The following is a 27,061-nucleotide window of genomic DNA, read 5'->3' as shown; positions in this document are numbered from 1 at the left end:
AGTGGGCTTTTGTTTTCCGTATATACCTATATACATTTATATTCCCAGAAATTGATTTAAAAAGGGTTATTTGCCTTATGCCATGTGCTTTATTATTTATCGTTTATGCATCGTTGCATGCATCATTTGTGGCATACATATACATATGCATACGTCATATATATCTATGTGTGGGTGCTGTGGAGGCATAGGTAAGTGCCAGGTAAGCGTTAATTAACGATTGCATTAAATAGTGGTTAGAGATGATTAGAGAGCTCATAACCTGCACCCCCGGTGTTAGTGCTTCCGCCCAGAGTAGGGCACAGTCCTTCACGTGTTGTTCACCTCCCGCACCATACGCTCAGCTTGGATCCAAGTTAGGTGCATAGGCCTGTCGTACAGACCACAGTAGGTGGTTCCGACTCGTAGGTGACCCGCGATTACTCGCACAGCCTTCACGTGATCGTAGCACTAGAGCGTATATACATGTTACACCCAGGCCTGTCGTACAGACCCCTTGAGGTGGTTCCGACTCGTGGGCAGGTTTAGTTATTGAGATTGACATTTGAGCTCTATTTACAGCCGTACAGGTCACGTTAGGTGACTCCGGTTGTCAGAGGATTGTGTGATTGATACGACTCACCCCTGAGCACTTGCATATCATTAAGAGATTTTGTCATAGCATATATTGAGCATGATTGGCATACCCTTGAACATGTTTAAGCATATCTATACATACGTACATATGTTATTTTCTGGGACGTATACAGGTTTTACGGCGAGGGGTTAGATTGTGTTTTATTTAATGGTTTTCAAAGAGCTTTGTTTTTGCCCACTCACGCTTTTGTTTTGCGCCCCTCCAGGTTCTAGTTGCTTAGCCGTTGCGGTGGTTTCCCTTGCGAGCTTTTCGGCGTTCTGACAGACACTCTACATTGTAGGTTCGCCTTCGGGCGTACTACGGTTGTTATTTTCTTTGGACTGCTATAGACCTGCTCTGAATTTGTATCACACTAACTAGCACTTATCCTATGTACTAGAATGCTAGTTTTTAATTATTCGTACTTTTACATTACTACTCTATTAGCTTCCGCACGTGCACTTGGCTACGTCGCCTTTGTGCGACGGCCAGCACGCTCCTACCTCGGTCGGGGTGTGTCAGTTTGGTATCAGAGCCTAGGTTTGGCAGTCCTGTGTCCCTGTGAGTATTCTAATAATTTTGGTGTCTTCTGTCAGAACTATGCCGCCTCGTCGGGAACCCCGTCGCTCTTCTGAGCCTATGTTCCCCGATATTACTCAATTGGGGGAAGCTTTTGCTACAGCCCTTCAGGCAGTGATGCGCCCTCCCCAGAGGACTCCTCTGGAAACTATGTACAATCTGAAGTTGGATAAGTTTAAGGGCAGTGAGGGACCCGAGAACGCAGAGCGCTGGCTAGAACACATAGAGAAGACTTTTCGGGTGCTACATAATCAGGGGAACTTGCCTATGGAGAGATGGGTTGAGACGACCGCTTGGTTTCTTGATACGGAGTCGGCAGCTTGGTGGGAGCAGGAGCTTCGTAGGTTGACTCCGGATCAGAGGGTCGAGTGGAATGTTTTTACGAGGTTGTTTAGGAGAAGGTATGTGCCCCCTGAGTATATTGACCGTAAGAAACAGGAGTTTTCCGAACTGAAACAGCGGAAGATGTCAGCGAATGAGTACTACCGTAAGTTTACGGACTTGTCCCGTTACCACCCTGATGTCGCTGGTAATCCGGCGGAGATGCTCCGTCTTTTCCGTTTGGGCACTAGGAAGAAGTGGCGTTCTATGGCGTCTGTAATCCACAGCGAGACTTATCGGGACTTCTATGAGATACTGCTGAGGATCGAGGATTCGGAGAATATGTCGAGCGATACTGATGAAGAGAAGGACGGCAACCAGAAGAAAGATGACAAAGGTAAAGGTCAAGCATCGCTTGGGCCCCGTCAGACTCAGAACTTCAAGAAAGGTGGAGCTAGTTCTAGTTCTTCGAGTGGTGGCTTCAGTGCCACTGGGCAGGGTCGTGGAGGTAGATTTTCTGGTGGCGCTAGAGGCCAGAGGCAGGGCGATGGTGGGCGAGGCAGAGCCCCAGTTTGTCGTAGGTGTAACAACCGGCATTTTGGTGAGTGTAGACGTGGTAGCAATGGTTGCTTTACATGTGGACAGGTGGGACATAGAGCGGCACATTGTCCCCAGGGCCAGCAGCAGCAGAAACCACAGCAGACCTTTATGCCACCACCTGCACCACTCCAGCAGATCCAGGGTCCTAGTGGTTACGGCCAGACGGGTCGAGGTGGTGCTTACCACTACCAGGGTGATGCTGTACCCTATGCCTCGGGACAGTATCAGTATCCTCAGGACCCCTACTCCCAGGGTGGTTACCCTCAGTATTCGGGCGGCTATATGCCGTATCCTCCAGCTTCAGCCGGCGGTTCTCAATGGTATCAAGGAGGACAGTTTCAGACAGGAGATATTGCTACCAGTAGTGCAGGGTCTTCGAGACAGACCGGTCAGCCCAGTCAGGGGCGTGGTACGCAGAGTCGTGGTGCTCAGGCGAGCAGAGGTCGTGGCGGACGGCAGCAGGGCCAGGGGCGTATACACAACATTTCTTTGCAGGATGCTCAGAACAACCCGGATCTGATTATGGGTACGTTAAATATTCTTGGTTATTTTGCTAGAGTCTTAATTGATTGTGGAGCTACACATTCTGTGATTTCTCATACATTTGCTCAAGTGACGCAACCTCGCCCCACACCCCTAGGGTATGATTTAGAGTTCGCTATGCCTAGAGGGGAGAGATGTATTGTGGATCGTGTGTACCCAGGTTGTCCAGTGATAGTGGAGGGCGTGGTTATGCCCGCTGATCTTATTCCGTTAGATATTGTGGATTTTGATGTGATTTTGGGCGCGGATTGGTTGCACCCCAATCGTGCCAATATTGATTGTTACGGGAAGATAGTTACATTTCGTCGTCCTGGACTACCCGTGGTTACCTTTGTTGGTGAGCAGAGTGGGGTGAGACATGGTGTTATTTCGGCGCTACGAGCGAAAAAGTTGTTGACTAAAGGTTGTCAGGGGTACTTAGCCCATGTGGTGTTGGATGAGGCTCCTCCTTGTGGTGTTGAGGACGTGAGGGTTGTCCGACACTTTCCAGATGTTTTCCCCGAGGATTTGCCTGGGTTACCACCAGATCGAGATTTAGAGTTCACTATCGAGTTGCTTCCAGGTACTAATCCTATTTCGTTGACTCCTTACCGTATGGCACCTGCTGAATTAAGGGAATTGAAAGTGCAACTGCAAGAATTAGTGGTTAAGGGCTTCATTCAGCCTAGTACTTCACCTTGGGGCGCTCCAGTGTTATTCGTAAGGAAGAAGGATGGAACTTTGAGACTGTGCATCGACTACAGGCAACTCAATCGGGTGACGATTAAAAACCGTTATCCCTTGCCTCGTATCGATGATCTGTTTGATCAGCTGAGAGGTGCTTGCGTGTTCTCTAAGATAGACTTGAGGTCTGGTTACTATCAGCTGAAGATCAGTAGGGATGATGTCCCTAAGACGACGTTCAGGACTCGTTACGGTCATTACGAGTTTCTGGTTATGCCATTTGGGTTGACGAATGCACCAGCCGCTTTCATGGATTTGATGAACCGAGTATTCCAGCCTTACTTGGATAGATTTGTCATTGTCTTTATTGACGATATTCTGGTGTATTCTAAGTCGAAAGCGGAGCATGTTCGACATCTTACTTTGGTGTTAAAGAGGTTGAGGGAACACCAACTATATGCTAAGTTTAGCAAGTGCCAGTTCTGGTTAGACCAAGTTGCGTTCTTGGGGCACGTCATTTCTGCTCAGGGTATTTTGGTTGACCCTCAGAAAGTTGCAGCGGTAGAGAATTGGGAGCAACCGCGAACCGTCACCGAGGTGAGAAGCTTCCTTGGATTGGCAGGGTATTATCGGAGATTCGTTAAGGATTTTTCGGTGATTGCCTTACCACTGACGAGGTTAACAAGGAAAGATGTTAAATTTGAGTGGGATGATAGGTGTGAACAGAGTTTCCAACAGTTGAAGCATTGTCTCACTCATGCACCTGTTTTGACACTCCCAGACGATAGCGGCGACTTCGAGGTTTATAGCGATGCTTCCTTGAATGGTTTGGGATGTGTATTGATGCAGCAGGGTAGGGTGATTGCTTATGCTTCGCGGCAGTTGAAACCTCATGAGATGAATTACCCTACACATGATTTGGAGTTGGCTGCTATCATTTTTGCGTTGAAGTTGTGGAGACACTATCTTTACGGAGAAAAGTGCAGGATCTTTACAGATCACAAGAGTCTCCAGTATCTCTTTACTCAGAAGGAACTTAATCTTCGTCAGCGGAGGTGGTTGGAGTTGCTCAGCGATTACGACTGTACGATTGATTATCACCCTGGTCGTGCGAATGTAGTTGCTGATGCACTTAGCCGAAAGTCTCAAGGCCGCATTAATGCGTTGTATGCAAGCCGTATTCCTCTTTTGGCGGACTTGCGTGCTACAGGAGTGAGGTTAGAAGTTGAAGATCGAGATGTGGCGTTACTTGCTAATTTCCAAGTTAGGCCAATTCTTATTGATCGGGTGCTTGAGGCCCAAGTAGCTGATCAAGAGACTCGAGAACTTATTCAAGCTCGAGAGCAAGGAAGGAGGCGAGACCTCAGAGTTCGTGATTCGGATGGCATGTTGATGCTTGAGGGTAGAATGTTCGTGCCTAAGAGCGTGGAGTTGAAGAAAGAAATTCTCGATGAAGCACATATCTCGGCTTACGCCATGCATCCAGGAGCTACGAAAATGTATCATACCATCCGACCATTTTATTATTGGCCGGGTATGAAGAGGGAGATAGCCGAGTATGTGAGCAGTTGTGCTGTTTGTCAGCAAGTTAAAGCAGAAAGGAAGAAGCCGTTTGGGTTGTTGCAGCCGCTTCCAATTCCCGAGTGGAAGTGGGAAAATATCACCATGGATTTTGTGTACAAGTTGCCGCGTACACATAATGGCTTTGACGGCATTTGGGTGATCGTTGATCGACTCACTAAGTCGGCTCATTTTATTCCAGTGAGAGAGAAGTATTCTTTGAGCCGTTTAGCGGAGTTGTTCATCTCGAAGGTTGTGAAGTACCACGGTGTTCCGGTGAGTATTGTCTCGGATCGTGACCCACGGTTCACGTCGAAGTTTTGGGTAGCTTTCCAGGAAGCCTTGGGCACGAGATTACTTTATAGTACGGCGTATCATCCACAGACCGACGGGCAGTCAGAGAGAACTATACAGACCTTAGAGGACATGCTGCGAGCTTCGGTGTTGCAGTTTGGTGACGCTTGGCACCAGCGGTTAGATTTGATGGAATTTGCCTATAATAATAGTTTTCATTCAAGTATTGGCATGGCACCATTTGAGGCTTTGTATGGTAGAGCTTGTCGCACACCGTTGTGTTGGTCAGAAGTCGGAGAAAGGGTCTTAGTAGGTCCGGAGATCGTTGAGGAGACTACCCAGAACGTCCAGGTAATCAAGACTAATTTGAAAGCGGCACAAGACAGACAAAAGAGTTTAGCGGATCGGCATGCTACAGACAGGGTGTACGAAGTCGGAGATTGGGTATTTTTGAAGCTTTCGCCGTGGAGAGGTGTAGTGAGATTTGGGAAAAAGGGAAAATTAAGTCCACGGTACATCGGACCATACATGGTCGTGGAGCGAGTTGGTGAGGTAGCTTACAGGTTAGAGTTACCTCCGGAGCTAGCCAGAGTGCATAACGTTTTTCACGTGTCTATGCTCCGACATTATGTTGCTGATCCATCCCATGTGATACCTCCTCAACCGTTGGAAATTAACCCAGACTTGACGTATGACGAGGAACCGGTGACGATCATCGATTGGAAGGAGAAGGTTCTGCGGAACAAGACAGTGAAATTAGTGAAGGTTTTGTGGAGGAACCATTCCGTCGATGAAGCTACGTGGGAGACAGAAGGTCGAATGAGGGATTTGTACCCTCGTTTGTTCTTTGGCCTGTAGGGGCTGCTGTTTGGTTGTTTTGAATTTCGGGACGAAATTCTTTTAAGGTGGGAAGGTTGTGACATCCCGTCCCGGGATTATTAACACGTACGTGTGGAATTACAATTTTGCCCCTAGTGTATTTTCGTCACTTAGTGGGGTGTTTTGTGTGTTGTGGCATGTGTTGGGCCACACACACACCTGCACTCTCTGCCCTTCCCTTTCCCTCTGTCTCTCTCCCTCCCGTGTCTCTCTCTTTCCCCTTCTTCTTCACCATATATGTACGGACCAAACCCAAAACCATCCAAAACCTTGCAGATCGAGGGAACCAAGTACACCATCGTGATGGTGAGGCCGAGAGGAGTCTAGTGGTGCCATTTTCAGGTGAGAAACCAGTCGTTTTCACGTCGATCTCGTAAGCTCCGTTTTGAGCACTGTTCATGCAAACCTAATCTAGTATGTTTTTGGACATTCTAAGCTTGTAGATGTGTTAGTGAGGCCTCAAGGAGCTTGGGAATGCTTCGTTGGGTGAATTTGGACGTCGGGAAAGCTTAGTTCAAAGTTGGCCGAACTTGGATCATTGTTGCAGGTGAGATTCTTTGATTTTTAGGCCTTAAAAGTAGTCTAACGTGATTCTACTAGTCCTAAGCTTCATTTTGGTATAAAGAACGTGAAAAATGGTTGAAAAACGAGTGAGAAAACAAAGTTTGAAAATTTTCCAGTTTTCCGGCGACGGCGCCGGCGGCGGCGCAGACGGCGGCGGCTCGCCGGAGAAGACAGGGGAATATTCCGTTAAGGCTAACGGAATATTCCTAACAGAAGCTAACGGCGTCAGTTAAGGTTAACGGAATATTCCAGGGAATATTCCTGACGGCGTCACCTGACGCCGTCAGTGTGCAGGTCACGTGGCCGCGCGTGGGGGCGCGTGGACCCGTGCCTGTGCTGGCGCGTGGGGGCGCGTGCGTGGTCCAAAAATTATTTTAAAAATATGTGTGTGATCGTGAGGTTGTGTAGATCAATTTGGTATATTCATTTGTCCATTTTGAGCAATGTATGAGAAGTTATTTTGAATGGACGGTTATGTGCTCTAAAGTTAACGTTTTTATAGTTAATTCGCATATAGGTGACACGTATCCCGAGGACGAGCGTGCACATTCGAGGCAGGGGGGCTACGACCCTTCTACATACCAGTGAGTGGGCTTTTGTTTTCCGTATATACCTATATACATTTATATTCCCAGAAATTGATTTAAAAAGGGTTATTTGCCTTATGCCATGTGCTTTATTATTTATCGTTTATGCATCGTTGCATGCATCATTTGTGGCATACATATACATATGCATACGTCATATATATCTATGTGTGGGTGCTGTGGAGGCATAGGTAAGTGCCAGGTAAGCGTTAATTAACGATTGCATTAAATAGTGGTTAGAGATGATTAGAGAGCTCATAACCTGCACCCCCGGTGTTAGTGCTTCCGCCCAGAGTAGGGCACAGTCCTTCACGTGTTGTTCACCTCCCGCACCATACGCTCAGCTTGGATCCAAGTTAGGTGCATAGGCCTGTCGTACAGACCACAGTAGGTGGTTCCGACTCGTAGGTGACCCGCGATTACTCGCACAGCCTTCACGTGATCGTAGCACTAGAGCGTATATACATGTTACACCCAGGCCTGTCGTACAGACCCCTTGAGGTGGTTCCGACTCGTGGGCAGGTTTAGTTATTGAGATTGACATTTGAGCTCTATTTACAGCCGTACAGGTCACGTTAGGTGACTCCGGTTGTCAGAGGATTGTGTGATTGATACGACTCACCCCTGAGCACTTGCATATCATTAAGAGATTTTGTCATAGCATATATTGAGCATGATTGGCATACCCTTGAACATGTTTAAGCATATCTATACATACGTACATATGTTATTTTCTGGGACGTATACAGGTTTTACGGCGAGGGGTTAGATTGTGTTTTATTTAATGGTTTTCAAAGAGCTTTGTTTTTGCCCACTCACGCTTTTGTTTTGCGCCCCTCCAGGTTCTAGTTGCTTAGCCGTTGCGGTGGTTTCCCTTGCGAGCTTTTCGGCGTTCTGACAGACACTCTACATTGTAGGTTCGCCTTCGGGCGTACTACGGTTGTTATTTTCTTTGGACTGCTATAGACCTGCTCTGAATTTGTATCACACTAACTAGCACTTATCCTATGTACTAGAATGCTAGTTTTTAATTATTCGTACTTTTACATTACTACTCTATTAGCTTCCGCACGTGCACTTGGCTACGTCGCCTTTGTGCGACGGCCAGCACGCTCCTACCTCGGTCGGGGTGTGTCACTTATGCCCAAATTTGAAAATTCCGTCAATTTTCTGTTAATTATTAGCACATGAGCTACACATATTAGGCTAAAACGGAACTATCCATACACATATTAGGCAAAAATGAAACTCTCCACTAATTATTAGCACGTGAGATTGGCTCATGAACTAATAATTAACATAAAGTTGATGGAATTTTCAATTTTTGGCATAAATTATAACAAACTTCACTACAGAGACTTAAATCCTATTTTCTAACTACTCTATATAGATAGCTAATATGACATTTTTACAATTAATGATGTCATGTCGTCACGTAAGTAGGTTCTCACAGCAAGGATTAGCGAGGCATGTATTTGCCAAATGGTTACCACTAAGCTCTAAAGCCAACAAGTGCAAATTTGTTTTCAAAATCAGAGCTACCTGGGTATTTAGTTCTCAAAGCAAGGATTAGTGAGATGCCATCTCAGTTTGGGAGAAAATAAGCTTGGTAAGTGGACACTGCAGATATGTTTTTTTTTTTTTTTTTTTTTTTTTTTTTGAACAAATGATATTATTTATACTGAAAAGAAGTGAATGTATTTAACCTTACAATGAGCTAGCAATAATATTGTTCAAATTCGCATTTGAAAAGAATTAAACCTAAGACTTCTAACTTATAGGATAATGAGGAATACCACAAGACCGTAATACTAAATGGTTGCAGATGCGGTGGTTTTAAAGAACAAGAAATGAATAAAAAAAATCTTATACAAGAATAAATTTCAGACTTTCTTTTTCAGTACCCTTTGTTGATTTGGCAAAATTCTGAATAACATCTTCAAAGGTAGAAATGGTATATCTTATATATGCAATTACGTTACGCGATTTTCCCTTCGACAATTGGCTGCCCACATTGTGTTTTCATCAGGGCATTCAAACTAACTGTTGGCTTCAGGTATACATATGTAACTCTCCTCTAATGGGGGTGGTAAAGGGACTCCCAACAAAAACTTCAACTCCCATATGTGCCATCACCAATCTTGCACAAGGATCCCGTTGTAACACCCCCGTCTAATGCAACTCTATAGATTTACAACTATTCCATATACCTCAGAGTTCAACTTCTTGAAGGTCGTCTCCTAAACTGCCGCCACTACTTGGAAGCTGCATCGATGATGGCGGACTATTGTGCATTTGTGACAATGGAGACATACCAAGCGGTCTTCCTAGAGGTTTGATTTCACTCCTCATAGATGGATTGCTAGCATGATTAAGGCTTCCACTCCACGATGCTGCACGGCGGGATTCAGGGGGTGCAAAGCTATTGCCATTTCCCATGTCTCCTGCTCTCTTTTGTACAATGTTATCCATGCTAGGAAACCGCTGCATGGCCATTGAAAACGAAGTTGATGTTTGTGGAGTAGAGAATGCACCCTCAAATGATTTTGGGGGATTGTTGTTGGTCACCAATGGCTCTTGTATGCTTTCTCCAGGTGTTTGAACCGTCTCCTCATAGGGAGTTACTGGAGCCGGGACAAAAATCTTGGGTTTGGGACCACCCCCAGGTTTAGCAGATGGAAGAGATGGTGACTGAAATAAGTTTGCTGGTGCCCCACCGCCTTTGTTGAATGTATCAACATACCTAAGGAAAATTTGAACACAACTTGCATTAAGCGACCCTGACTGCACTTCTTGAATATAAATACAATGAAAAGCAACGGGGAAAGACAGAGAGAATCCGGTAGTCTACCTTGAGCGAACACCTGGACGTCCACGTGCGGAGAACTGGTTGGAACTGGGTGGAATGGGTGGTATTCCAGAACTCGGTTCAGGGGACACCAGGCTAGGGATTTGTGGCCCATTAACTGCAGGGAAACTTTTGGTTTCCAGCGCATCATTTATATTGTAATCTTGCATTCTATTCGGCAAGGCTGCAGTTCGAGGTGGAGGTGGTAAGGCTGCTTCCTCGGCAGGAGGTTCAACACCTTCTTCAACCCATCGCTTAAGTTTCTCATCATAGTAAAATTTATTCTTTTCACCCAATTTAGCCTTCAAAACAACAAAAACAGGACAACTTGTGAGGCTAAACTGAGAAAATATCTCTAAGAGAATCCCGTCATTCAAAGTTAGTAAAAGGAATGTTTAAGTACCTGCCGGGATCTTTTCACAAATCCCAGAGTCTTTTGAAATATGCCAAAACCAAAACGAGATGACCCACTAGATGTTGATTCATTTTCTCGTGGTTTAGAAGATTCCACTTTCTTGGATGAATCAACCTGATTGAACACAAAATAATGGCTGTAAATTTTATTTCCACCAGTACAATACAGGTCAACTACCGAAGTCAATTCTTTGGTAGTATTAAGGTGAATGTTACCAAATGTGGAAAATGGAACTTGCTAGAGACATAAACTGTAAAGAATATGAACAATTTGCACTATCTGCAAACTATAATGTAGTTCACCCACCCAAAGAAACAATATAACCTTGTATCAGATGTGAATTTTACAATGAACAATATTTTCAAAAGACGGAATACAATAATAGTCACCTTTACTGTCTTTTGTTTTTCGTATCACCTATTATATTCTTTTGGGTGAACAGTCAATTTAGTCCCTGGATTTTCACCTGAGTGAAAATTAGGTCCCTAAACTATTTTTTCAGAAAAATTAGTCCTTGAATTACAAAAATCTACCAACTACATTCCTAATATTATATTTGAAGCTACTATATTCAATTTTCCGTCGATTTAAGTCACGTTACTTGCATGTGATACACATTGGAGGGTGGGTTGGTAATTTTACATATAAAAAAAAAATAGTGTATGGAGTTAACTTTGGAGGGTAAATTAGAGATTAGAGTCGCAACCTATATGAAATGTTAAGGACTTATAGGCGAGAAAAGAACGGTATTACACTCTAAAGTGCGTCAAGTGACTTAAGTTGACAGAAAATTAAATAAAACAACTTTGAATATAATAGTAGGGATGAAATTAGCAATTTTTAATGTAGGGACTTATTTTATCAAAAAAATTATTCAGGGACCTAATTTTCACTGAGGTAAATCAGCACTTCACCCTATTTTTTTTTATCTTCACGAATGAAATAGTAATGTGCTTTTATAAATTAAATTGGGGGAAGAACAAAAGCTAGGATGCATCCACCCGTGCCATAACCTAAGCTTCAACTCAGAAAAAAAAAAAAAAAAAAAAAAAAAAAAAAGAAGAAAAAAAAGGAAAATAGAACCGAGACTCTTGACAGCCTTTACCCCATGTCATGAGATGATTGATTCGGCTAAACTGCCTTCGGTATAGGATATCATCCATATAACAGCGATTCCCATCCTTTATCACTTGTCCTTACTGTAATGCACATTGCACAATGTGTCTGAGTTCAGTGGATTATTAATTTTCTTTTTATTTAAATGAACCAGAACGGCTCTGCCCTGGCCCCTGTTCATTAAGTTTGGTTGCACATCGAAAACCACCTTTCTGATTGTGAATTCTTGACAAATTCAAATGCTATAGTATAATTAGAAACAAGGTCTAATAAAATAAGAGTACCGGTGGAAAAAATACATACCTTATTTGGGCTCCTCCCAAAGTTTGGTTCCGATATGCTTCTATTGGGTATATTCAGTTGATTGCCCTCAGCAGTCCATTCGCTTATTGGCTCCATCGATGCTGAAGGCATCAACGGAGGCATAGCCATTGTTGACTGACTATTGGGTACGCTTGGCCCTGGTATAAACGAAGACACAGCCATTGTTGATTGACTATAGGGCACACTTGGGCCTGGCATAAACGAAGACACAGCCATTGTTGACTGACTATTGGGTACACTTGGGCCTGGCATAAATGAAGGCATAGCCATTGTTGATTGATTACTGGATACACTTGGGCCTCCTGATTGCTGAGCATGCTCATTACATTGGGCAAAGACTTGTGATGTCGAAGGTGCAGGTGGAGGCGGGCCTCCAACAACACGATGAGCAGTATTATCAAATAATGTAAGCAATTTACCCATCAGTTTGGTTGGAGCTGAATTTGTACTGTAACCACCCTGTACAAAATGTTTTGTGTAAGAAAACACAGAGAAAAAAAAAAAGAGAGAGAGAGAAAAAGAACTGCATCTTAAAGAAAAACCTGCTGATGGGCTCTTATCCGCTCCTCTAGAGATGATACTAACTGTCTCCATGTGTCCACTTCAGGTGCTCGACCATATTTCAAAGACTTTAAAATTGCTTGACAGTATCTGACCAAACATATTGTCTAAAATAAGCTAGAGGCAAATAAAAAAAAATTTGAAAAAGCGACCATTTTCAAACTTCACTCTAAGAATAAAAAGGGTCTCGATGAACAACAGTTACACTTACTTCAAAGCATCTGCAACTTTTCCAACTTCTGCCAGCATGTGGGCATATACAAGCTTATAGGGCTGAAAGGGTAGTAGGAGAAACTGAGAATTTCCGAGAACCCTTGAGTGCTCGTATAACTCTGTCCTCTGTCAACACAAAGTTTGGCTTAGTTAAAAATTGGCTAAAGTAGTAAAACAAAAATTAATGATAATAATAATAATAACAGCAGCAACAACAAAAACAATAATAATAACAACAATGAGGTAATACAGTTAAAACATTTTCTTCTTTCCACAGTGACGTTAGATGCTCCATACACTATAAAAGGCAAAAGTTATAGGGGATCCAGAAATCAGTGGAAAATAAACTCATGCATATAATGACAATTGGTTTCTACATCATTAAATTTTAAAAGCTCCTAATTTAATTCAAACTTCAATACAAAATCATATAATAGAAAACATATAGTGTCAATCACCTGGATAGCCTCAGGACAGGCGTATGTTCGTGGATATTTCAAGTGATCTGCACCAATAAGACACAGTCTTGCACTGTCTGAATATGCCTCAAAATTGGCTTCTGCAACCAGATAACATATGTGTGCAGGAGTATTCTGCACAAATGCTTTCGGTTAGGATAAAACCAGATGAGATAATAAGTTTCTAACATATAAATATAAGATGGAACTGAATCCAAGAAACACACAACATATACCTGTCCCCTTTCCTTCCATAGGCAATCTCCAAGATGGATGATAACAAGCTCATCATCTTTTGTTCGGTTCGCAGTTAAGATGGCTAAATTCTCTTCCCATTCATCTAACATGGAATTGGCCCCAACCTGTGGCAAGAAAATAATCAAAATTAAGGCAAAAGAATTCAAGGAACTTCAAAAACATAGGATCATGACCATTACACACATAAGCAATGTTTTCACTTCAGTATTCTATCCAGTTGAAATACAAAAAATAAAATTAAATGAACATAGAAAACACAAACGTCAAACTTTCCAACAAAAAACCCAGGTCGCACCCTTTTTTCGTCTGAACCAAATAACCATAAATCACCTGTGTCTGCTGTTGTGATACATTCATAGAATTAGGTGTACTGCTAACTGTAGTGGCACTCGAAAACACGTCTGCAGGCTGCCTGGCAATTAACAAGCACAAAGTCCGCAATGGTGATCCTGCTGCTAACTGGTTTAGTGCCATAAGCTTTACAGTATCACCATAAAACTGCATGCAATATCAAAACAGACCAGAAAACATTCATCAAAAACAAATTATGATAATAGATCTGATGAGCTTTCTTACTATGTTTTATATATATATATAAAAAAAGGATTAACCAAGTTGATGAATAATACTGAGAGAAATAATTGGAAGAACCTGTTCACCAAGCTGTGATGCAATCACCAGTGCTGGACCCCACAACTGACCATTCTGTGCACATTGTAAAGCCTCTTTCTTCCTACCAGAGACAAGAAGCTTTTGTACCTCAAGAGCAGTAGCCTAAAGAAAAACATATATTCATTATGGAAGGCAGCGGAAATTTATGAGAGAGAGAGAGAGAGAGAGAGAGAGAGAGAGAGAGAGAGGGAGAGGGAGAGTTAGACTATGACATACTTGACTCTGTGCTTCAGAAGGCAAGTTCTGTAACATAAGAGCACTGTACTCGTTGCTTCTCTTAGCAGAGGCAAAAAGCTTGGCAATGGCTGACTCCGGATTATCAGATTCCTAATTATATTTTAAGTTTTTAACAAAAGTGGTTAATAATCATATCACATGAGAACTGTTGAATGCTCTTGAACAAATAAAGAAAAGTTCATAATGTTAGGATTGAGAGGGCAATTTGGCAAGATAAAAACCCAATATACAAGCACCAGCAGTATACTTCTAAAGTTATAATGATGACAACACCAGATTTCTGGGATTTTAAGTTTTAAATCTATGCGCTAATTATACTGCCACTATGATTATTTAACTATAACTGGCATACTAAGTGCCATTTTGTTGTTGCATGAAACTTAAGTGACAACTATCACTAAATACAACACTTTTAATGAGAGAATCCATCTACTGAGCATGCCCCATCAAGGAAGATGTACAACCAGCATAATTAATATGGTAGAATAAAATATAGAAACTCATGAAATGCCAAAGTTCAAATATTTATGAATCAAATTGAGAATGATAATCAAGCAATCAAAATGTGATAGAACATCCAATCAAAATGTGATAGAACATCCAAACAGGTCATAAATAGTCATTTAAGAACCACAAATTAAAGTACCTTCAATGCTACATCAGTGCCAAAGGGAGATCGAAGTTTTCCATAATACTGGCATGCTATTTTTAGTAAAGAGAAAAGCAACCTCAAATGGTCCCCTTTTCTGATATCCATATAAGGAGTTTCACAGTTCGCAATCATTTCATCTATCCATTTGTTAACTTCCCTACTTCCAACACTCCCCCCAACCAAAGGGCCAGGGTAAGATTGCTGACACAAAGCATGGAAATAAGCACGACCATCATTTCCAAAGCTTGCAACATCAGTTTTGTCCACGACAATGTCCATCAGATTGAGAACATTAATCGAACCTCCTACAGAGTCCTTCAAATTACAAACAGAAAAGAAAACGAAAGTAAGGCCTATGCCAACACCAGACATATGAGTAGAAACATGAAAATACACACACACACACACACACATCAGTGGGTATGTGCCTCAGGAAATTGAAATCAGAAGGTAAGGCTTGACCTGGCTTCCATACATATTGCTGTAATCTTTCATGACTATAAGTTTCCCTCCAAATCCAAAGGTAACTAGAGCATGTGGAGGACGTCCTGCAGATGACCTTCCTGCACTGGCCTCATGAGAAAACTGAGTTCCAATTTGGAGTGGTTGCTGTAAAAATTGTACTGGCTTCTGACTATCAAAGTTAGCAGGTGAGAAGCATGTCACTTGGTTTGGCTCCTTAACCTGATGCTGATGATGAGATAAGTTTCCAGAAGGATTGAACCCTGGTTGTTGATTCACAGAACTGGTTACATGCCCGGTTGAAAAATACTGGGTCGCGTACTGCTGTGTCTCAGTAACACTAATAGTGTCACTTGCAGAAACTGTTTGATTATGCCACATACTCGCATTTTGCTGATCATAGGTGCTCATAGATCCATCCCAGTTTGCAACATCTGAACCATAATTCTCCACATTTGAATTGTGAAATTGCTGATTATACTCCACACTTGTTGACTGGTCAAAAGTTGGAGTGGAAGACTCCAACTGCTTCCATTCTTGGGTAATTGTGTCATAGTACCACCCAGGGTATTGGGGATCAAAAACCATATGGGCAGGGTAGTCCATGCTCCCATTAAAATGCTGATTCCACTCAGAAACAGCACTAGTTTCAGATCCCTGGGCCACACTTTGAGGAACAGATTGTGCTGGTTGCTGTAAATAATAAGCATCTGCTTTCTGGTCTGAAAAAACCACATTATCTGCAGTTTGAGAATGCACATTAACACTCTCCTGAGCATTTGCATTCACATCATAGCCCTCCAACTGATACCATTGCCCAGTATTTGGATCGTACCTCCATCCCGGATAAAGGGTATCCCAATTCTGACTACTATTCAACTCCTGGCCACCTGTATTTTGTTCCTCAACAGCCCCATAGTGCTGACCTTCTTGTTGCTGCCCATACCTAGAAATGCCTACATCAGCAACTGAGTTCTCCAAGGCACCATCAGTGACATTAGACATGGCCCAGGATTCGTCTGTATTACCCAAATGTGCAAACGGGTCTGCAGAGAAATCTCCAAAGTCACCAGAAGGATTCAAATCTGAGTTAAACGAAGTCCATTGAACTTCTTTCAAATGTGATCCAACTGATGCCAAACTCGTATTCAAGTCCTGCCCATCTAAACTTTGCCCCTCAACAACGCCATAGCGCTGACCTTCTTGGTGCTGCCCATAACTAGAAACACGTAAATCAGGAACTGAGTTCTCCGAAGCAATATCAGTGACATTAGACTCGGCCCACGATTTGTCTGTATCACCCAAATTTGCAAATGGGTCCACTGAGACATCTCCAAATTCACCAGAAAACGAGCTCCACTGAGCCACTTTCACACCAGATCCCACTGCTGCCAAACTCGTATTCACCATCCCATTTACTGAACCTTCCTCCCCTTTATCCTCCAATTCCTTAGCCTCATTTTCATTACCCTCTTTATCCTCCAATGACTTAGCCTCATTTCCATTACCCGCTTTATCCTCTAACTCAGTTGGCTCATTTCTATTATCCTCTATATCATCTGGAGCACTAGCCCCATTTCTATTATCAACCATATCATCTGGCGCACTGGCCTCATTTCTAGAATCCAGTATCAGTGACTCACTCTCTTTAACAACTACAGGGTCCCATATGGGATCAGACTGTTCCACCACAACCCCATCTTCATGACCCAATTCACCATTAACCCCAAGACTAGCATTGCCGCTGGTGTCTACTCCCACCGGATCTACTTCAGAAATACTCAACTTCGAAAAAGCTTTGACATCTACAAACTCTTTCTTCTCTACCGGTTTATGCACAAATTCAGTAAAGTCAATGTCATCATTAACCAATCTGTCAAAGAAATCCTCATCTGTATCCTCCACCTCAAACGGAGAACTCGCCATCTAAATCACACGCCCTAAAAAAACCCAAATCAATCTCACTATATGTAATAAAAAACCCACTTCCCCAAATTTTCCTCAGCAGACAAAAGTCAGTAGAATTGAAGTACCACAGCATTCAGTCACATAAAAACTTCAAAATTCTGAAACTTACTACCATTTACCATCTGAAACAAAATGAATCACAACCAATAAAATCAACAAAAACAAAATCAGGGTTCTATGAGCAATGACCAATCCAATTGAAATCTGAAATTAATAAATTAAGAGACGACTGAATCAATATTTAATAATATGTAAGTTATGGGTTTTAAGAGAGATAAACTTACAGGTTAAACCCTAATGGTTTCTGGGGAGGGAGATAATCGGAGTCTCCAATTGAGACAAATCATGGATCTTGCAGCAAAGCAGCAAAAAGATGAAAGCAGCGCACTCGCCAATAAAGTTTGCATGTTTTAATGGGTGTGTCAAAGTTTGGTAATATAAATCTTGACCAGAAGAGAAACAATTGCCACACGTGCCAATCGAGACAGAAGTTTGACAAGAGTTTATAGGTGCACGTGATGGGCTCTACTTGCTATTGATAACACAACATTGCTGATTTTCGGTGTAAGATTTTCTCCCATTCTATTCATATTTTCTTCCCTCTTCTTTTTTTATATTGTTTTTTGTATTATTATCTTTATAAAAAAATCAATATAAGATATTAACGTAATTTAATTGTAACCGTTCAAGTATAAGAAGAATGAAGAGGAAAGAAATGAAGAGGGGAGAGAATTCTCCTCCATGTTTTTCCGGCTATCAAGATGTATTCTTCTTAGTGATAGATTTTAGACGTGATCCTAGTAAATAACGAATTCGACATCATCTATAAGATGATAATATAGTGAATGTACTGCGTTGTTTAGACTTGATCCATCTGCATAATGTAAAATAACGTTTGTATTTTTGGGTGTGTGGGTTAGACTGTCTATTTATTTTGAAACTTTGGAGAGAGGGATTTGGTTGACTTTTACGCATTCCTTGCGTTTGTTTAGTTTGGTTTCTCAAAAGGTAAAAAGAATGAAAATGGTCTTTTTCTTTCTTTTATGGTTGGTGTCCATTGTCCATGCCTGATTTTTAGACACTGGAAATTACTTTAGTCTAAAGAAAGCATTGCAATTGGCATTGTTCTTGATTATTCATTGTACCTAAATTTCAGTTTATTTACGAGGTTGCCATTGATTCTCTCTGCCACTCATCTTCATGCCGCGTGTTGATGATCGTGGAAAGGCAGGGGTGCGATGGTCATTTTAGTGTGTAGGGTTTCGAACGGGTTGGGTAGGTTAGAGACTTTCAGTTCCTCTCTTTGTGAGCAGCAGTGGGACTCGGTGAGACCATGCCGTCGCGAGATAGACCGAGCGAGCAGAGAGAGAAGAGAGACACGGAGGGAGAGAGATAGGGATTTGGTGAGAGGAAGGCATGCGGCTTGCAGGCAGACAGAGGGCTAGTTTGGTATTGCTGTGCTTTGAAAAAAAAGCTGCTTCTGCTGTGCTGTGAGAATAAGCAGCTGTGAAATAAAGCAGCAAATTGTTTGGTAAACTTTTTTTGTAAAAGTGCTTTTGAAAAAAAAAAACAGTATTATAATGTTTGATAAACTTTTATGTAAAATAGATGTGAAAAAAGCCAATTTTTCAAAGCTGGGTTTTGCAACTTCTTGTTTTTGACTTTTTTTACCCAAAACTGTGAAAAAAAGCTGAAGCTGAAAACACAAAAATAGCTCCAGTTTTTTTTTATGCCTTTTTCAGTACCAAACCAGGCCAGTCATAGGGGGTGTACGATTCGAGGGAGACAGAGAGGGAGAGGGAGACAGCGCGAAAGAGAGAGTGGGAGAGGGAGGAGTAAGGATTGCTCGCTGAGGGTTTCGCAGTTGGGAGGCCATGCTGATGGAGATAGAGATGGGAGAGGGAGAGGGAGAGAGGGAGACAGAGATAGAGCGACACAGAGAGAAGGAAAGGGATCAGCGCCATTGCTGCAGATCCTTGATCTTCTTCGATCCCATCTCCGTGTTCTTCTCAGCCTCTCACAGTCGCAGCATCACTCGCCCACTCACTCACTCACTACAGGTACGCCTCTTAAACCCCCTTTTGTATTTTTATCTTTCTTGATTGATGATTTAATTTGGGTTTTATTAATAGTTTAATTTGGAGTTTAATTCAGGTTTGTAGTTGGGGTTTAATTGAGGGTTTTACTTAGGTTTTGAATTAGGTGGGTTTTTGGTATTTCAGCTCCCCAAGTTTTTCACTTTCATTGTGGATTGTTGTTTTTGGATTTAATTAGCTTTGTTTTTTTCATTTTTCTCAAATTCCCAGCTGATTTGGCTTCCAAATAAAAACGAACAAATCACCTAAAAAAAGAGCTCCAGGCAATACATACATGAACTCGATGAGAAGCCACCATCTCTTATCTACAGAGTGAAGAAGAACTCAACAGATTGTATGTTACTCCTCCCCAATATTTTCTGTATGTTTTCTTCAATTATTTGTTTTTGGGTTTGTTTCTTTCCCGAGAATAAGAAGAAAGAAACAGGAAAAATTAATATTGGGTAGTTAATTTATCTTGGAGTGTTATATTTATTCAAGACATCAGGGGAATTAGGTACTTAATTGATTGATTACCTGAGTGAATTTCTTTGATTTTTTCTGAAAGAATTTGCTTTTTTTTTTTTTTCTGGGATTTTGATGTTTTCTTGAATTTTACCACTTTGGTCGTGGCTTCCACTCAAATGTTAATTTAATTTAATTTTTTTGGGTATTATAGCAAATTATATATATAGTTTGCCGTTATAGTTTAGTCCTTTTTATGCAGTAGATTGTAGAAAAATGATCAAAAACAGCTTCATGCAAGCACATGAGTTTGGTAAGTTTTGGTGTTCATATGCTGAATTTGTTTATGCTTTGTGCATTGTCTATTCAATTTATATCAGTTTCATAATTTGTAATTGTGATGTTTATAAGTCTACGGAGTAAGTTGCATAATTGTGCGGCATCTTTTATATGCAGAGAAGAGACGCGCTGAATCTCACTTCGCCATTCGCCCCTCCGTCCTCTCATGATCTCTCACACCCTCTCTCTAATTTCAGAACAATATTAAGCGGCTCGAGCTCTTTTTGCATTGAATCAATGGCAGTCATCTAGAGGTGATTTTTCTTTGCCTTTTTGTTGGGTTAGTGAATTTTTAGCTTAATTTGGGTTGTGTAGGTTCTGTTTTGGCTTAATTTCGATTTTCAACTCTAATAAAATATTGGTTTTAGGGATTTCTTCTTAGTGATTATCTTCATATTTGATTAGTGATTTAGCGTGTGGATTGTCTACTTCTTTGATGAAAAGTCTCACCGTTGGAACTAATATAGGTTTCTCATATTTTCTTGCAACATTTGTGAGGGATTTAATTTTCCTTTTCTGGGTTTTCTTATACTCAAGGTATGATTTACATTCTGGAATTCATAGTTCAATTGGAAACCACGATGACATATCAACGTGTGTTGGACCTCAATTTTGTATTATTTACATTCCTGTCATTGCCAAAAAGCATGGGCTGCAGAGACAAAGAAAGGGAGATAGGCGGGGGATGGCAGGGAGGGGAAGGGAGAGGGAGGAGTGAGGTTGCCATAAAAAGGGGTTATGGTTGATTTTTTCTCCTCAAATCAAGGGTTGGTGTCGGGATTGAGAGATGTGTCAAAATTGCCACTAGAAGCCTAAATTAATGGGTAGCTGTCGGTGATTGAGAGATTGAGAGGGAGAAAATTGAGGGAGGTTGTCACTGACCCGATTGAGTGAGGGATTTTTTGAGGATTCCACTGACTTATTGACTAGCAACACAAGACAAGACATGCTTCCGGTAAACCGCCTCCGTCGTTTTCCTCCTCTCTCTCCTCCATCTACTTCCTCTCACCTTCGTCGTCTCCCTCCTCCTCTCTCTCTGGAATTGATCGATCTTCGAAGAGGATAAAAAGATCTGAAATGGTGTGCTTCTTCTACTATGATTCTGTGTTTTTAATTTTTCTGGGTTTGGCTTCTTCTGTTATTCCACTGTCTACTAATTTACAAAAATAATGAATTTTGTACATTTTGCTTTTATTTTACTTTTTGTTATATTTCATTGCAATATCAAATAAAGTTGGTATTTTAAAATCTCACTGCAATTTGTTTTGTTATATTGTTGGTGGGTATCTTTAATTATGCCCTGAAGGAGGAAGGCAAAGAGAGGACAGACTTGGGTTTGGGCATAAAAGGGATCTTTAGATTTCTGTAAAAGTACTTTGTGCCTTTTTGCTATTGGTGATGAGTGTTCATGAATATTTATGCTTTAATATTGCTGTTACAGGAGCAAGTTGTTTAGTTAAAATCCTAAGAAGATTTGGGTAAAACATTCCGGCTGTCTCATTATTGATAGTCTGAATTTCTGCAATCTCTGAGATATATTTGGGATAATTTTATAGTGATATACGTCAAGGTTCAAGAAAAACTTTGCTGCACTGCATTATAGGAGTATCTGGTTGATGAAATTTTACTGATTTAAGCATTTAGCTCCCGATTGTGTTAAATCAGTATTTAAAGAAATTTTTGTATGAGAATGCATTGATAGAAATTTTTTTGCCCAAAAATTAACTCACGGAGCTTCCTGTGAGTTAGTCTTAGCTTTTGATTTAAATTTTTTTAGAAGTATTATCATTTTTTTTAATCTCTGCTGCTGTTTTGGATATTTTTATGATTTTTATGCGATGTTCATCTGTTTAGGCACTCAAATTAGTGTTTTGGAGTGCATCTTGGCCAGACCACCACAAAAGAGAAAACGGAAACCAAAATCAGAGCCATCAAAACAAACAAATGCTGGTATGTCCTAAAAAAGGTTGGTTTGTGTACTTTCAAAGAATATATGGAAGAAGAGAATATTGATCATGGTGTAGAATGTGATGGTAATGTGGTTGAAAAAGAGAAAATGTTGCACGAAAAGATCTCGGAGCTCATTGACGAAAATATGCAGCACCGGGCTGAGTTGATAAGGAGAAACAAGGAGAATAGTGAAACAATTGAGTGGCTTTTGTCCCAAGTGCATAAGCTAACGGATGAGAACAAAATTTTGAGGATTAATCTAGGAATCCATAAGGATACTACTGATCATACAATTGCAATCCATAAGGATGCTATGATGCGAGATTTATACGCACACAAATTAAACCCTCTTTTTGTCAATTGTAGTATAAGTATAAGTAGGGATCGTTCTGGACCGGGGATTAGGAGGGATTGCTAAAACCTTGGAAACTGACTCAAAAACGTAAAAACAAGATAAAACACTAAACTAGACTCAAAGAATGTGAACTAAACGTTAAGACAAACCAAAAGACTCAAAATGCTTTAAAAACACAAACTAAATTGATTTCTAACTAAATTGAACAATAAAGTAAAGGGGGATTGGATTTGGACAACTTTAAACTAAAAATGGAAACTTGGAAATAAAACAAATTGTAAATATGGATTTGACGGAAATGAATGGATGGGAAGCTAGCTAAGGGGTTCATCTCCACATATGTTATACTTGCATACAAAACGATGTCTAATTGCTTTTCAATAAACCATGAATTCTCAACGCCCCGGGTTAATTAGGTCCGCTTAAATTAACCGTCAAGTTTTCCTTAAGTTAATGAATTGGATGATTGCATACGACAATCCAAAGCATTCCTCACAAGTTCCCTACATGAATTGCATAATAGAGATACAAGCAAGAATCATTAAGCATCATGAAAACTATAAGTGTTGACGAGGCATTCGTTACTATGATTGCATGAAACTTATGCCAAGAATATGTTTAACACGATTGTTTATAAGCAACCTCCACTACTTGTGAATATAAGTTCATAACTATTACGTGAAACTCACTTATATTCTAGCGTCAAATTCATGCATGAAAATTAAGCGTTCATTCTTAATAAACATACATAAATAGGTTATCAATTAAACAGTTAAACAAATTGAATTCACAACTTATGAAACGTAATTAAAAGTAATCAAATCATATTACAAACATAAACATAGTTTCGAATCACCCCCTAGCTAAAGGAGGTTTATTTCCTCATAACTTTGAAATCAAAGAAACACCTAAACATTCCAACAACTCAAAACTTGAATTGTATGAACGTTTAAGCACTCTTTTCTTCCATTTCTCATACGTACAAAACAAAGAGAATTAAAATGAAACTTTGAAATCAAAGAAACACCTAAACATTCCAACAACTCAAAAATTGAATTGTATGAACGTTTAGGCACTCTTCTCTTCCTCGTTGTTGTAGCACAAGGTTTAAGGATAGGTTGGTTGGGGGGATGGAAGTGTTGGGGAATTATGGAAATGGATGAGGATTGGTGGAAATGGAAGATGGTTTTTGGATTCTAAGGGAGAAAGGAATGTGTTTGTGGTGTGTTGTTGTGTTGTGAATGAGATGATTTTTGAATGAATGAATGCAAGGGTATTTATAGGAGGAGTGGAGATGTATATGGCTATTTGTTTAAGGTGTTTGTGGTTGCAATGATGAAGAATTGCATGTGGAAATAAAAGGGAAAATGTGGTGAAATGATGAAGTAGGAAGGTGGAAATGCATGTGAGATGTTGGAAAGGAAATGGGAATATGAGTAGGCCATGGCATGGGAGTTGTTTTGTTGGTGTAAATGTGCCATGGTTGCAATGATGAAGAATAAAGGGTGCATGTGGGGTGGAATTGAATGAATGCAAAGTGAATGAATAATGAAATGAGTTAAAGAGGGAGAATGTGGTGAAATGATGAAGTAGGAAGGTGGAAATGCATGTGAGATGTTTGTGGAATAAAGAATGAATGGTGGAAATGTGAGTGAATGATGTGCATGTGTGTGAATGCATGTGTTGATTTAAAGAATAGGTATGCATGTGAATTAGTTTGGAAAGAGGTGGGTGTGCATGTGAGATGAAATGCATATGTTTGAAATGTGTAGATGATTATGAGTATGATAAGTGATAAATGAATGATATGTGGTGAGTGATAAGTGAATGGAAATGATAAGTGATAAGTGAATGGAAGTGATAAGTGAAAGGTTTGATAAGTGATAAATGAATGATATGTGGTGATAAATGAATGATATGTGGTGAGTGATAAGTGAATGGAAGTGATAAGTGATAAATGGACTAGTTTAAAGGGTTAGGGTTTAAGTACATAGAATGGGCCTAAAATAGGTTGGTTTGCATGGCATAATATGTTTGATTGGGCTAGAGGTTTTCCATGGCTCAAAGGATTTGTTTGATTGGGCTAGGCCCTTTGTTTGATGTCCCCAAAGAGCATACAAGGCTTCAATTTCGTCCATCCTCTTTGCTCCATGATTAAGCTATCCAATCCATGCCCAAAAGTGCCCCAAATAGCCTCAAAATGCACTTTCTTGCTCCCTAAGCCCTTAGAACCTGAAAACACACAAAAGAAGCATAAAGGACTAAAATAACTATGAATTACCAACATAGATGCACGAAAACAAGCTAAGTAAGTCGCCTAAATATGCTCCTATCATGCTACTGATTATACAATTACAAGGCAAAACAAGCCTCAGTTTTCAAGATCTAAGTCCATGGGGCCATCTTTCTTTGGAAGGCTCACTGGATGCCTAGAACTTGATCTTAATTAGCTACTTTTCAACTTTATTACGTAGCGTTAAAAGTTTTCAAATGTATATGTTTATATGCTTTCATAATACATGTGAAGATTCCTAGTGAATTATAACATATTTCAATTTTTAATTTTATGAGTATAGAAAAGGAACTGAATGCTTCGTTATTTTGATGCTGCAGCTGAAGCCAAGTGTGGATAAAGAGAAAGATCTCATGGCAGGAATCATGAACTTGATGAAGGTGAGGTTAACAAAGTGTGCTTTAGCACCAAGATTGGAATTTGGGTGTTCTGAGCTTTGTTTTGTTGTGATTTTTCTATAATCTATATGCTGAAATACTTGGAGTTGGAATTAATAAGAATTGATTGAACATGGATTTTTTATTAGATTCGTATGGCTGACATGGTTAAGAAGTAGTTTAAGATGCAGTGATTAGGTAATTTCTTTAACTGAACATATTTATTTTCGTGAGGTAGATAGAATCCTCTGTAATTTAATTAATCAGATTGAAATTTGGGGTCTGGATTCTTAAACTATGGTGGTTAATGTCGTTTTTTTGGTGAATTTTTCAAGTGGGGAAAAAGAGGTGGGTGTGGGATTTATGTTGTTATTCTCAGTTGGTATATAAATATTTGAGTGTGCAAGAAATGGTTACCAAACAAGAAATACAAGAACTGAAATTAGAAGGGATAAAGGCAGTTTGCAGAGGGTTGGTTTGGGGATGGTAAAAGTTGCGTAGGTGGCGAGATTAATGGTGGTAGTTTCGTGGTGGCGTAGTTCTCTGTGAAACCCCTTAAAATTTTAGTTTTTGTTAATTTTTTTTTTTCTTCACAAAGGAACTTAGGTGGTAGCTGTATTACTAATTAGCTACAAAAGTTATATATTCTTATGAGTACGGTATGGGTGCAGGTTTGCTATGTTGCTTTTTGGGATGAAATTACTTTAAATACAGAGGAAAATTTGATTGATATTATTGCGTCGTATGCAGAAGTCTAAGTTTTACCTATTTTGATAATGCTTGGTTTTTGTGTATTGAGTTGGATAGAAAGTTCATAGGTTTGGTTCCATAATTATTGGGAGAAGAAAAACACAAAGAGGGCAACACAATAACCCTAGGATGATTATATATGGAATGAATAAATCTATTAACGAATTATTTTTTGGGTGTTGTTGGGGAGAAACACCTATACTCCAAATATTTATGAATTGGATTCATTATAAAATAGGTAAATTGTATGCATTACTTCTTTTGGCACTAAATCTTTTGTTAAATTTTATTTTGCTGACTTTTAGTTTTTGACTTTCCTTTGGCAGGACTTTTAATTAAGCATGCATCTTTGGTGTAATATTATCATATTCTTGAGGTTTGGATTTTTTACTCTTTACTTTTGTGACCATTATTGTGACATCCCACATCGCTCAGGGGTGATCCTTAAATGTATATTCCATCCCTACCTAGCACGAGACCTTTTGAGAGCTCACTGGCTTCGGGTTCCGTAGGAACTCCGAAGTTAAGCGAGAAGAGGGCTAGAGCACTCCCAGGATGGGTGACCCTCTGGGAAGTTGCTCGTGAGTTCCCAAAAACAAAACCGTGAGGGAATGGTAAGCCCAAAGCGGACAATATCGTGCTACGGTAGTGGAGCGGGCCCGGGAAGTGGTGCCACCCGGGCCGGGATGTGACATTGGTATCAGAGCCTATCCCTGGCCGGAAATGTGCCGACGAGGACGTCGGGCCCCTAAGGGGGGTGGATTGTGACATCCCACATTGCTCAGGGGTGATCCTTAAATGTATATTCCCATCCCTACCTAGCACGAGGCCTTTTGGGAGTTCACTGGCTTCGGGTTCCGTAGGAACTCCGAAGTTAAGCGAGAAGAGGGCTAGAGCACTCCCAGGATGGGTGACCCTCTGGGAAGTTGCTCGTGAGTTCCCAAAAACAAAACCGTGAGGGAATGGTAAGCCCAAAGCGGACAATATCGTGCTACGGTAGTGGAGCGGGCCCGAGAAGTGGTGCCACCCGGGCCGGGATGTGACATTTTCTTCCCTCTTGCATCAAC

General features: G+C 40.7%; 1 protein-coding gene and 1 long non-coding RNA gene across 5 annotated transcripts; one reads left to right on the top strand and one right to left on the bottom strand.

Annotated features, from left to right (window-relative positions):
* Positions 1–9,150: 9,150 nt before the first annotated feature.
* LOC103935676 (protein transport protein SEC16B homolog) lies at positions 9,151–17,833 on the bottom strand. 3 transcript variants are annotated; one of them, XM_009345477.3, is made up of 14 exons: positions 17,675–17,833; positions 15,423–17,512; positions 14,955–15,275; positions 14,288–14,398; positions 14,051–14,173; positions 13,730–13,897; positions 13,369–13,503; positions 13,142–13,276; positions 12,682–12,809; positions 12,452–12,560; positions 11,889–12,368; positions 10,458–10,583; positions 10,058–10,356; positions 9,151–9,949 (listed from the first exon to the last, which is right to left on the bottom strand). In XM_009345477.3, exons 2-14 carry the CDS (start codon positions 17,346–17,348, stop codon positions 9,418–9,420), a joined length of 4,593 nt encoding a protein of 1,530 aa, XP_009343752.2. In that variant the 5' UTR covers positions 17,349–17,512; positions 17,675–17,833; the 3' UTR covers positions 9,151–9,417. The 3 variants fall into 3 exon arrangements, with proteins under 3 accessions (XP_009343752.2, XP_009343753.2, XP_048431919.1); XM_009345478.3 differs by having other exon boundaries at positions 13,378–13,503; XM_048575962.1 differs by having other exon boundaries at positions 15,423–17,362; positions 17,675–17,803.
* Positions 17,834–19,563: 1,730 nt separating this feature from the next.
* Positions 19,564–25,326, top strand: LOC103944845. 2 transcript variants are annotated; one of them, XR_007255235.1, is made up of 5 exons: positions 19,564–19,820; positions 20,193–20,243; positions 20,387–20,523; positions 22,161–22,235; positions 25,188–25,326. It is a non-coding gene; the product is annotated as an uncharacterized LOC103944845 (long non-coding RNA). The 2 variants fall into 2 exon arrangements; XR_007255234.1 differs by having other exon boundaries at positions 22,124–22,235.
* The last annotated feature ends 1,735 nt before the right edge of the window (positions 25,327–27,061 follow it).

Source organism: the organism of the source record quoted next, unplaced genomic scaffold (assembly GCF_019419815.1).
Source record: "Pyrus x bretschneideri cultivar Hongxiangsu unplaced genomic scaffold, Pyrus_bretschneideri_v1 Contig82, whole genome shotgun sequence".
Lineage (NCBI taxonomy): Eukaryota > Viridiplantae > Streptophyta > Magnoliopsida > Rosales > Rosaceae > Pyrus > Pyrus x bretschneideri.
This window is presented reverse-complemented; position numbering and strand designations above follow the sequence as displayed.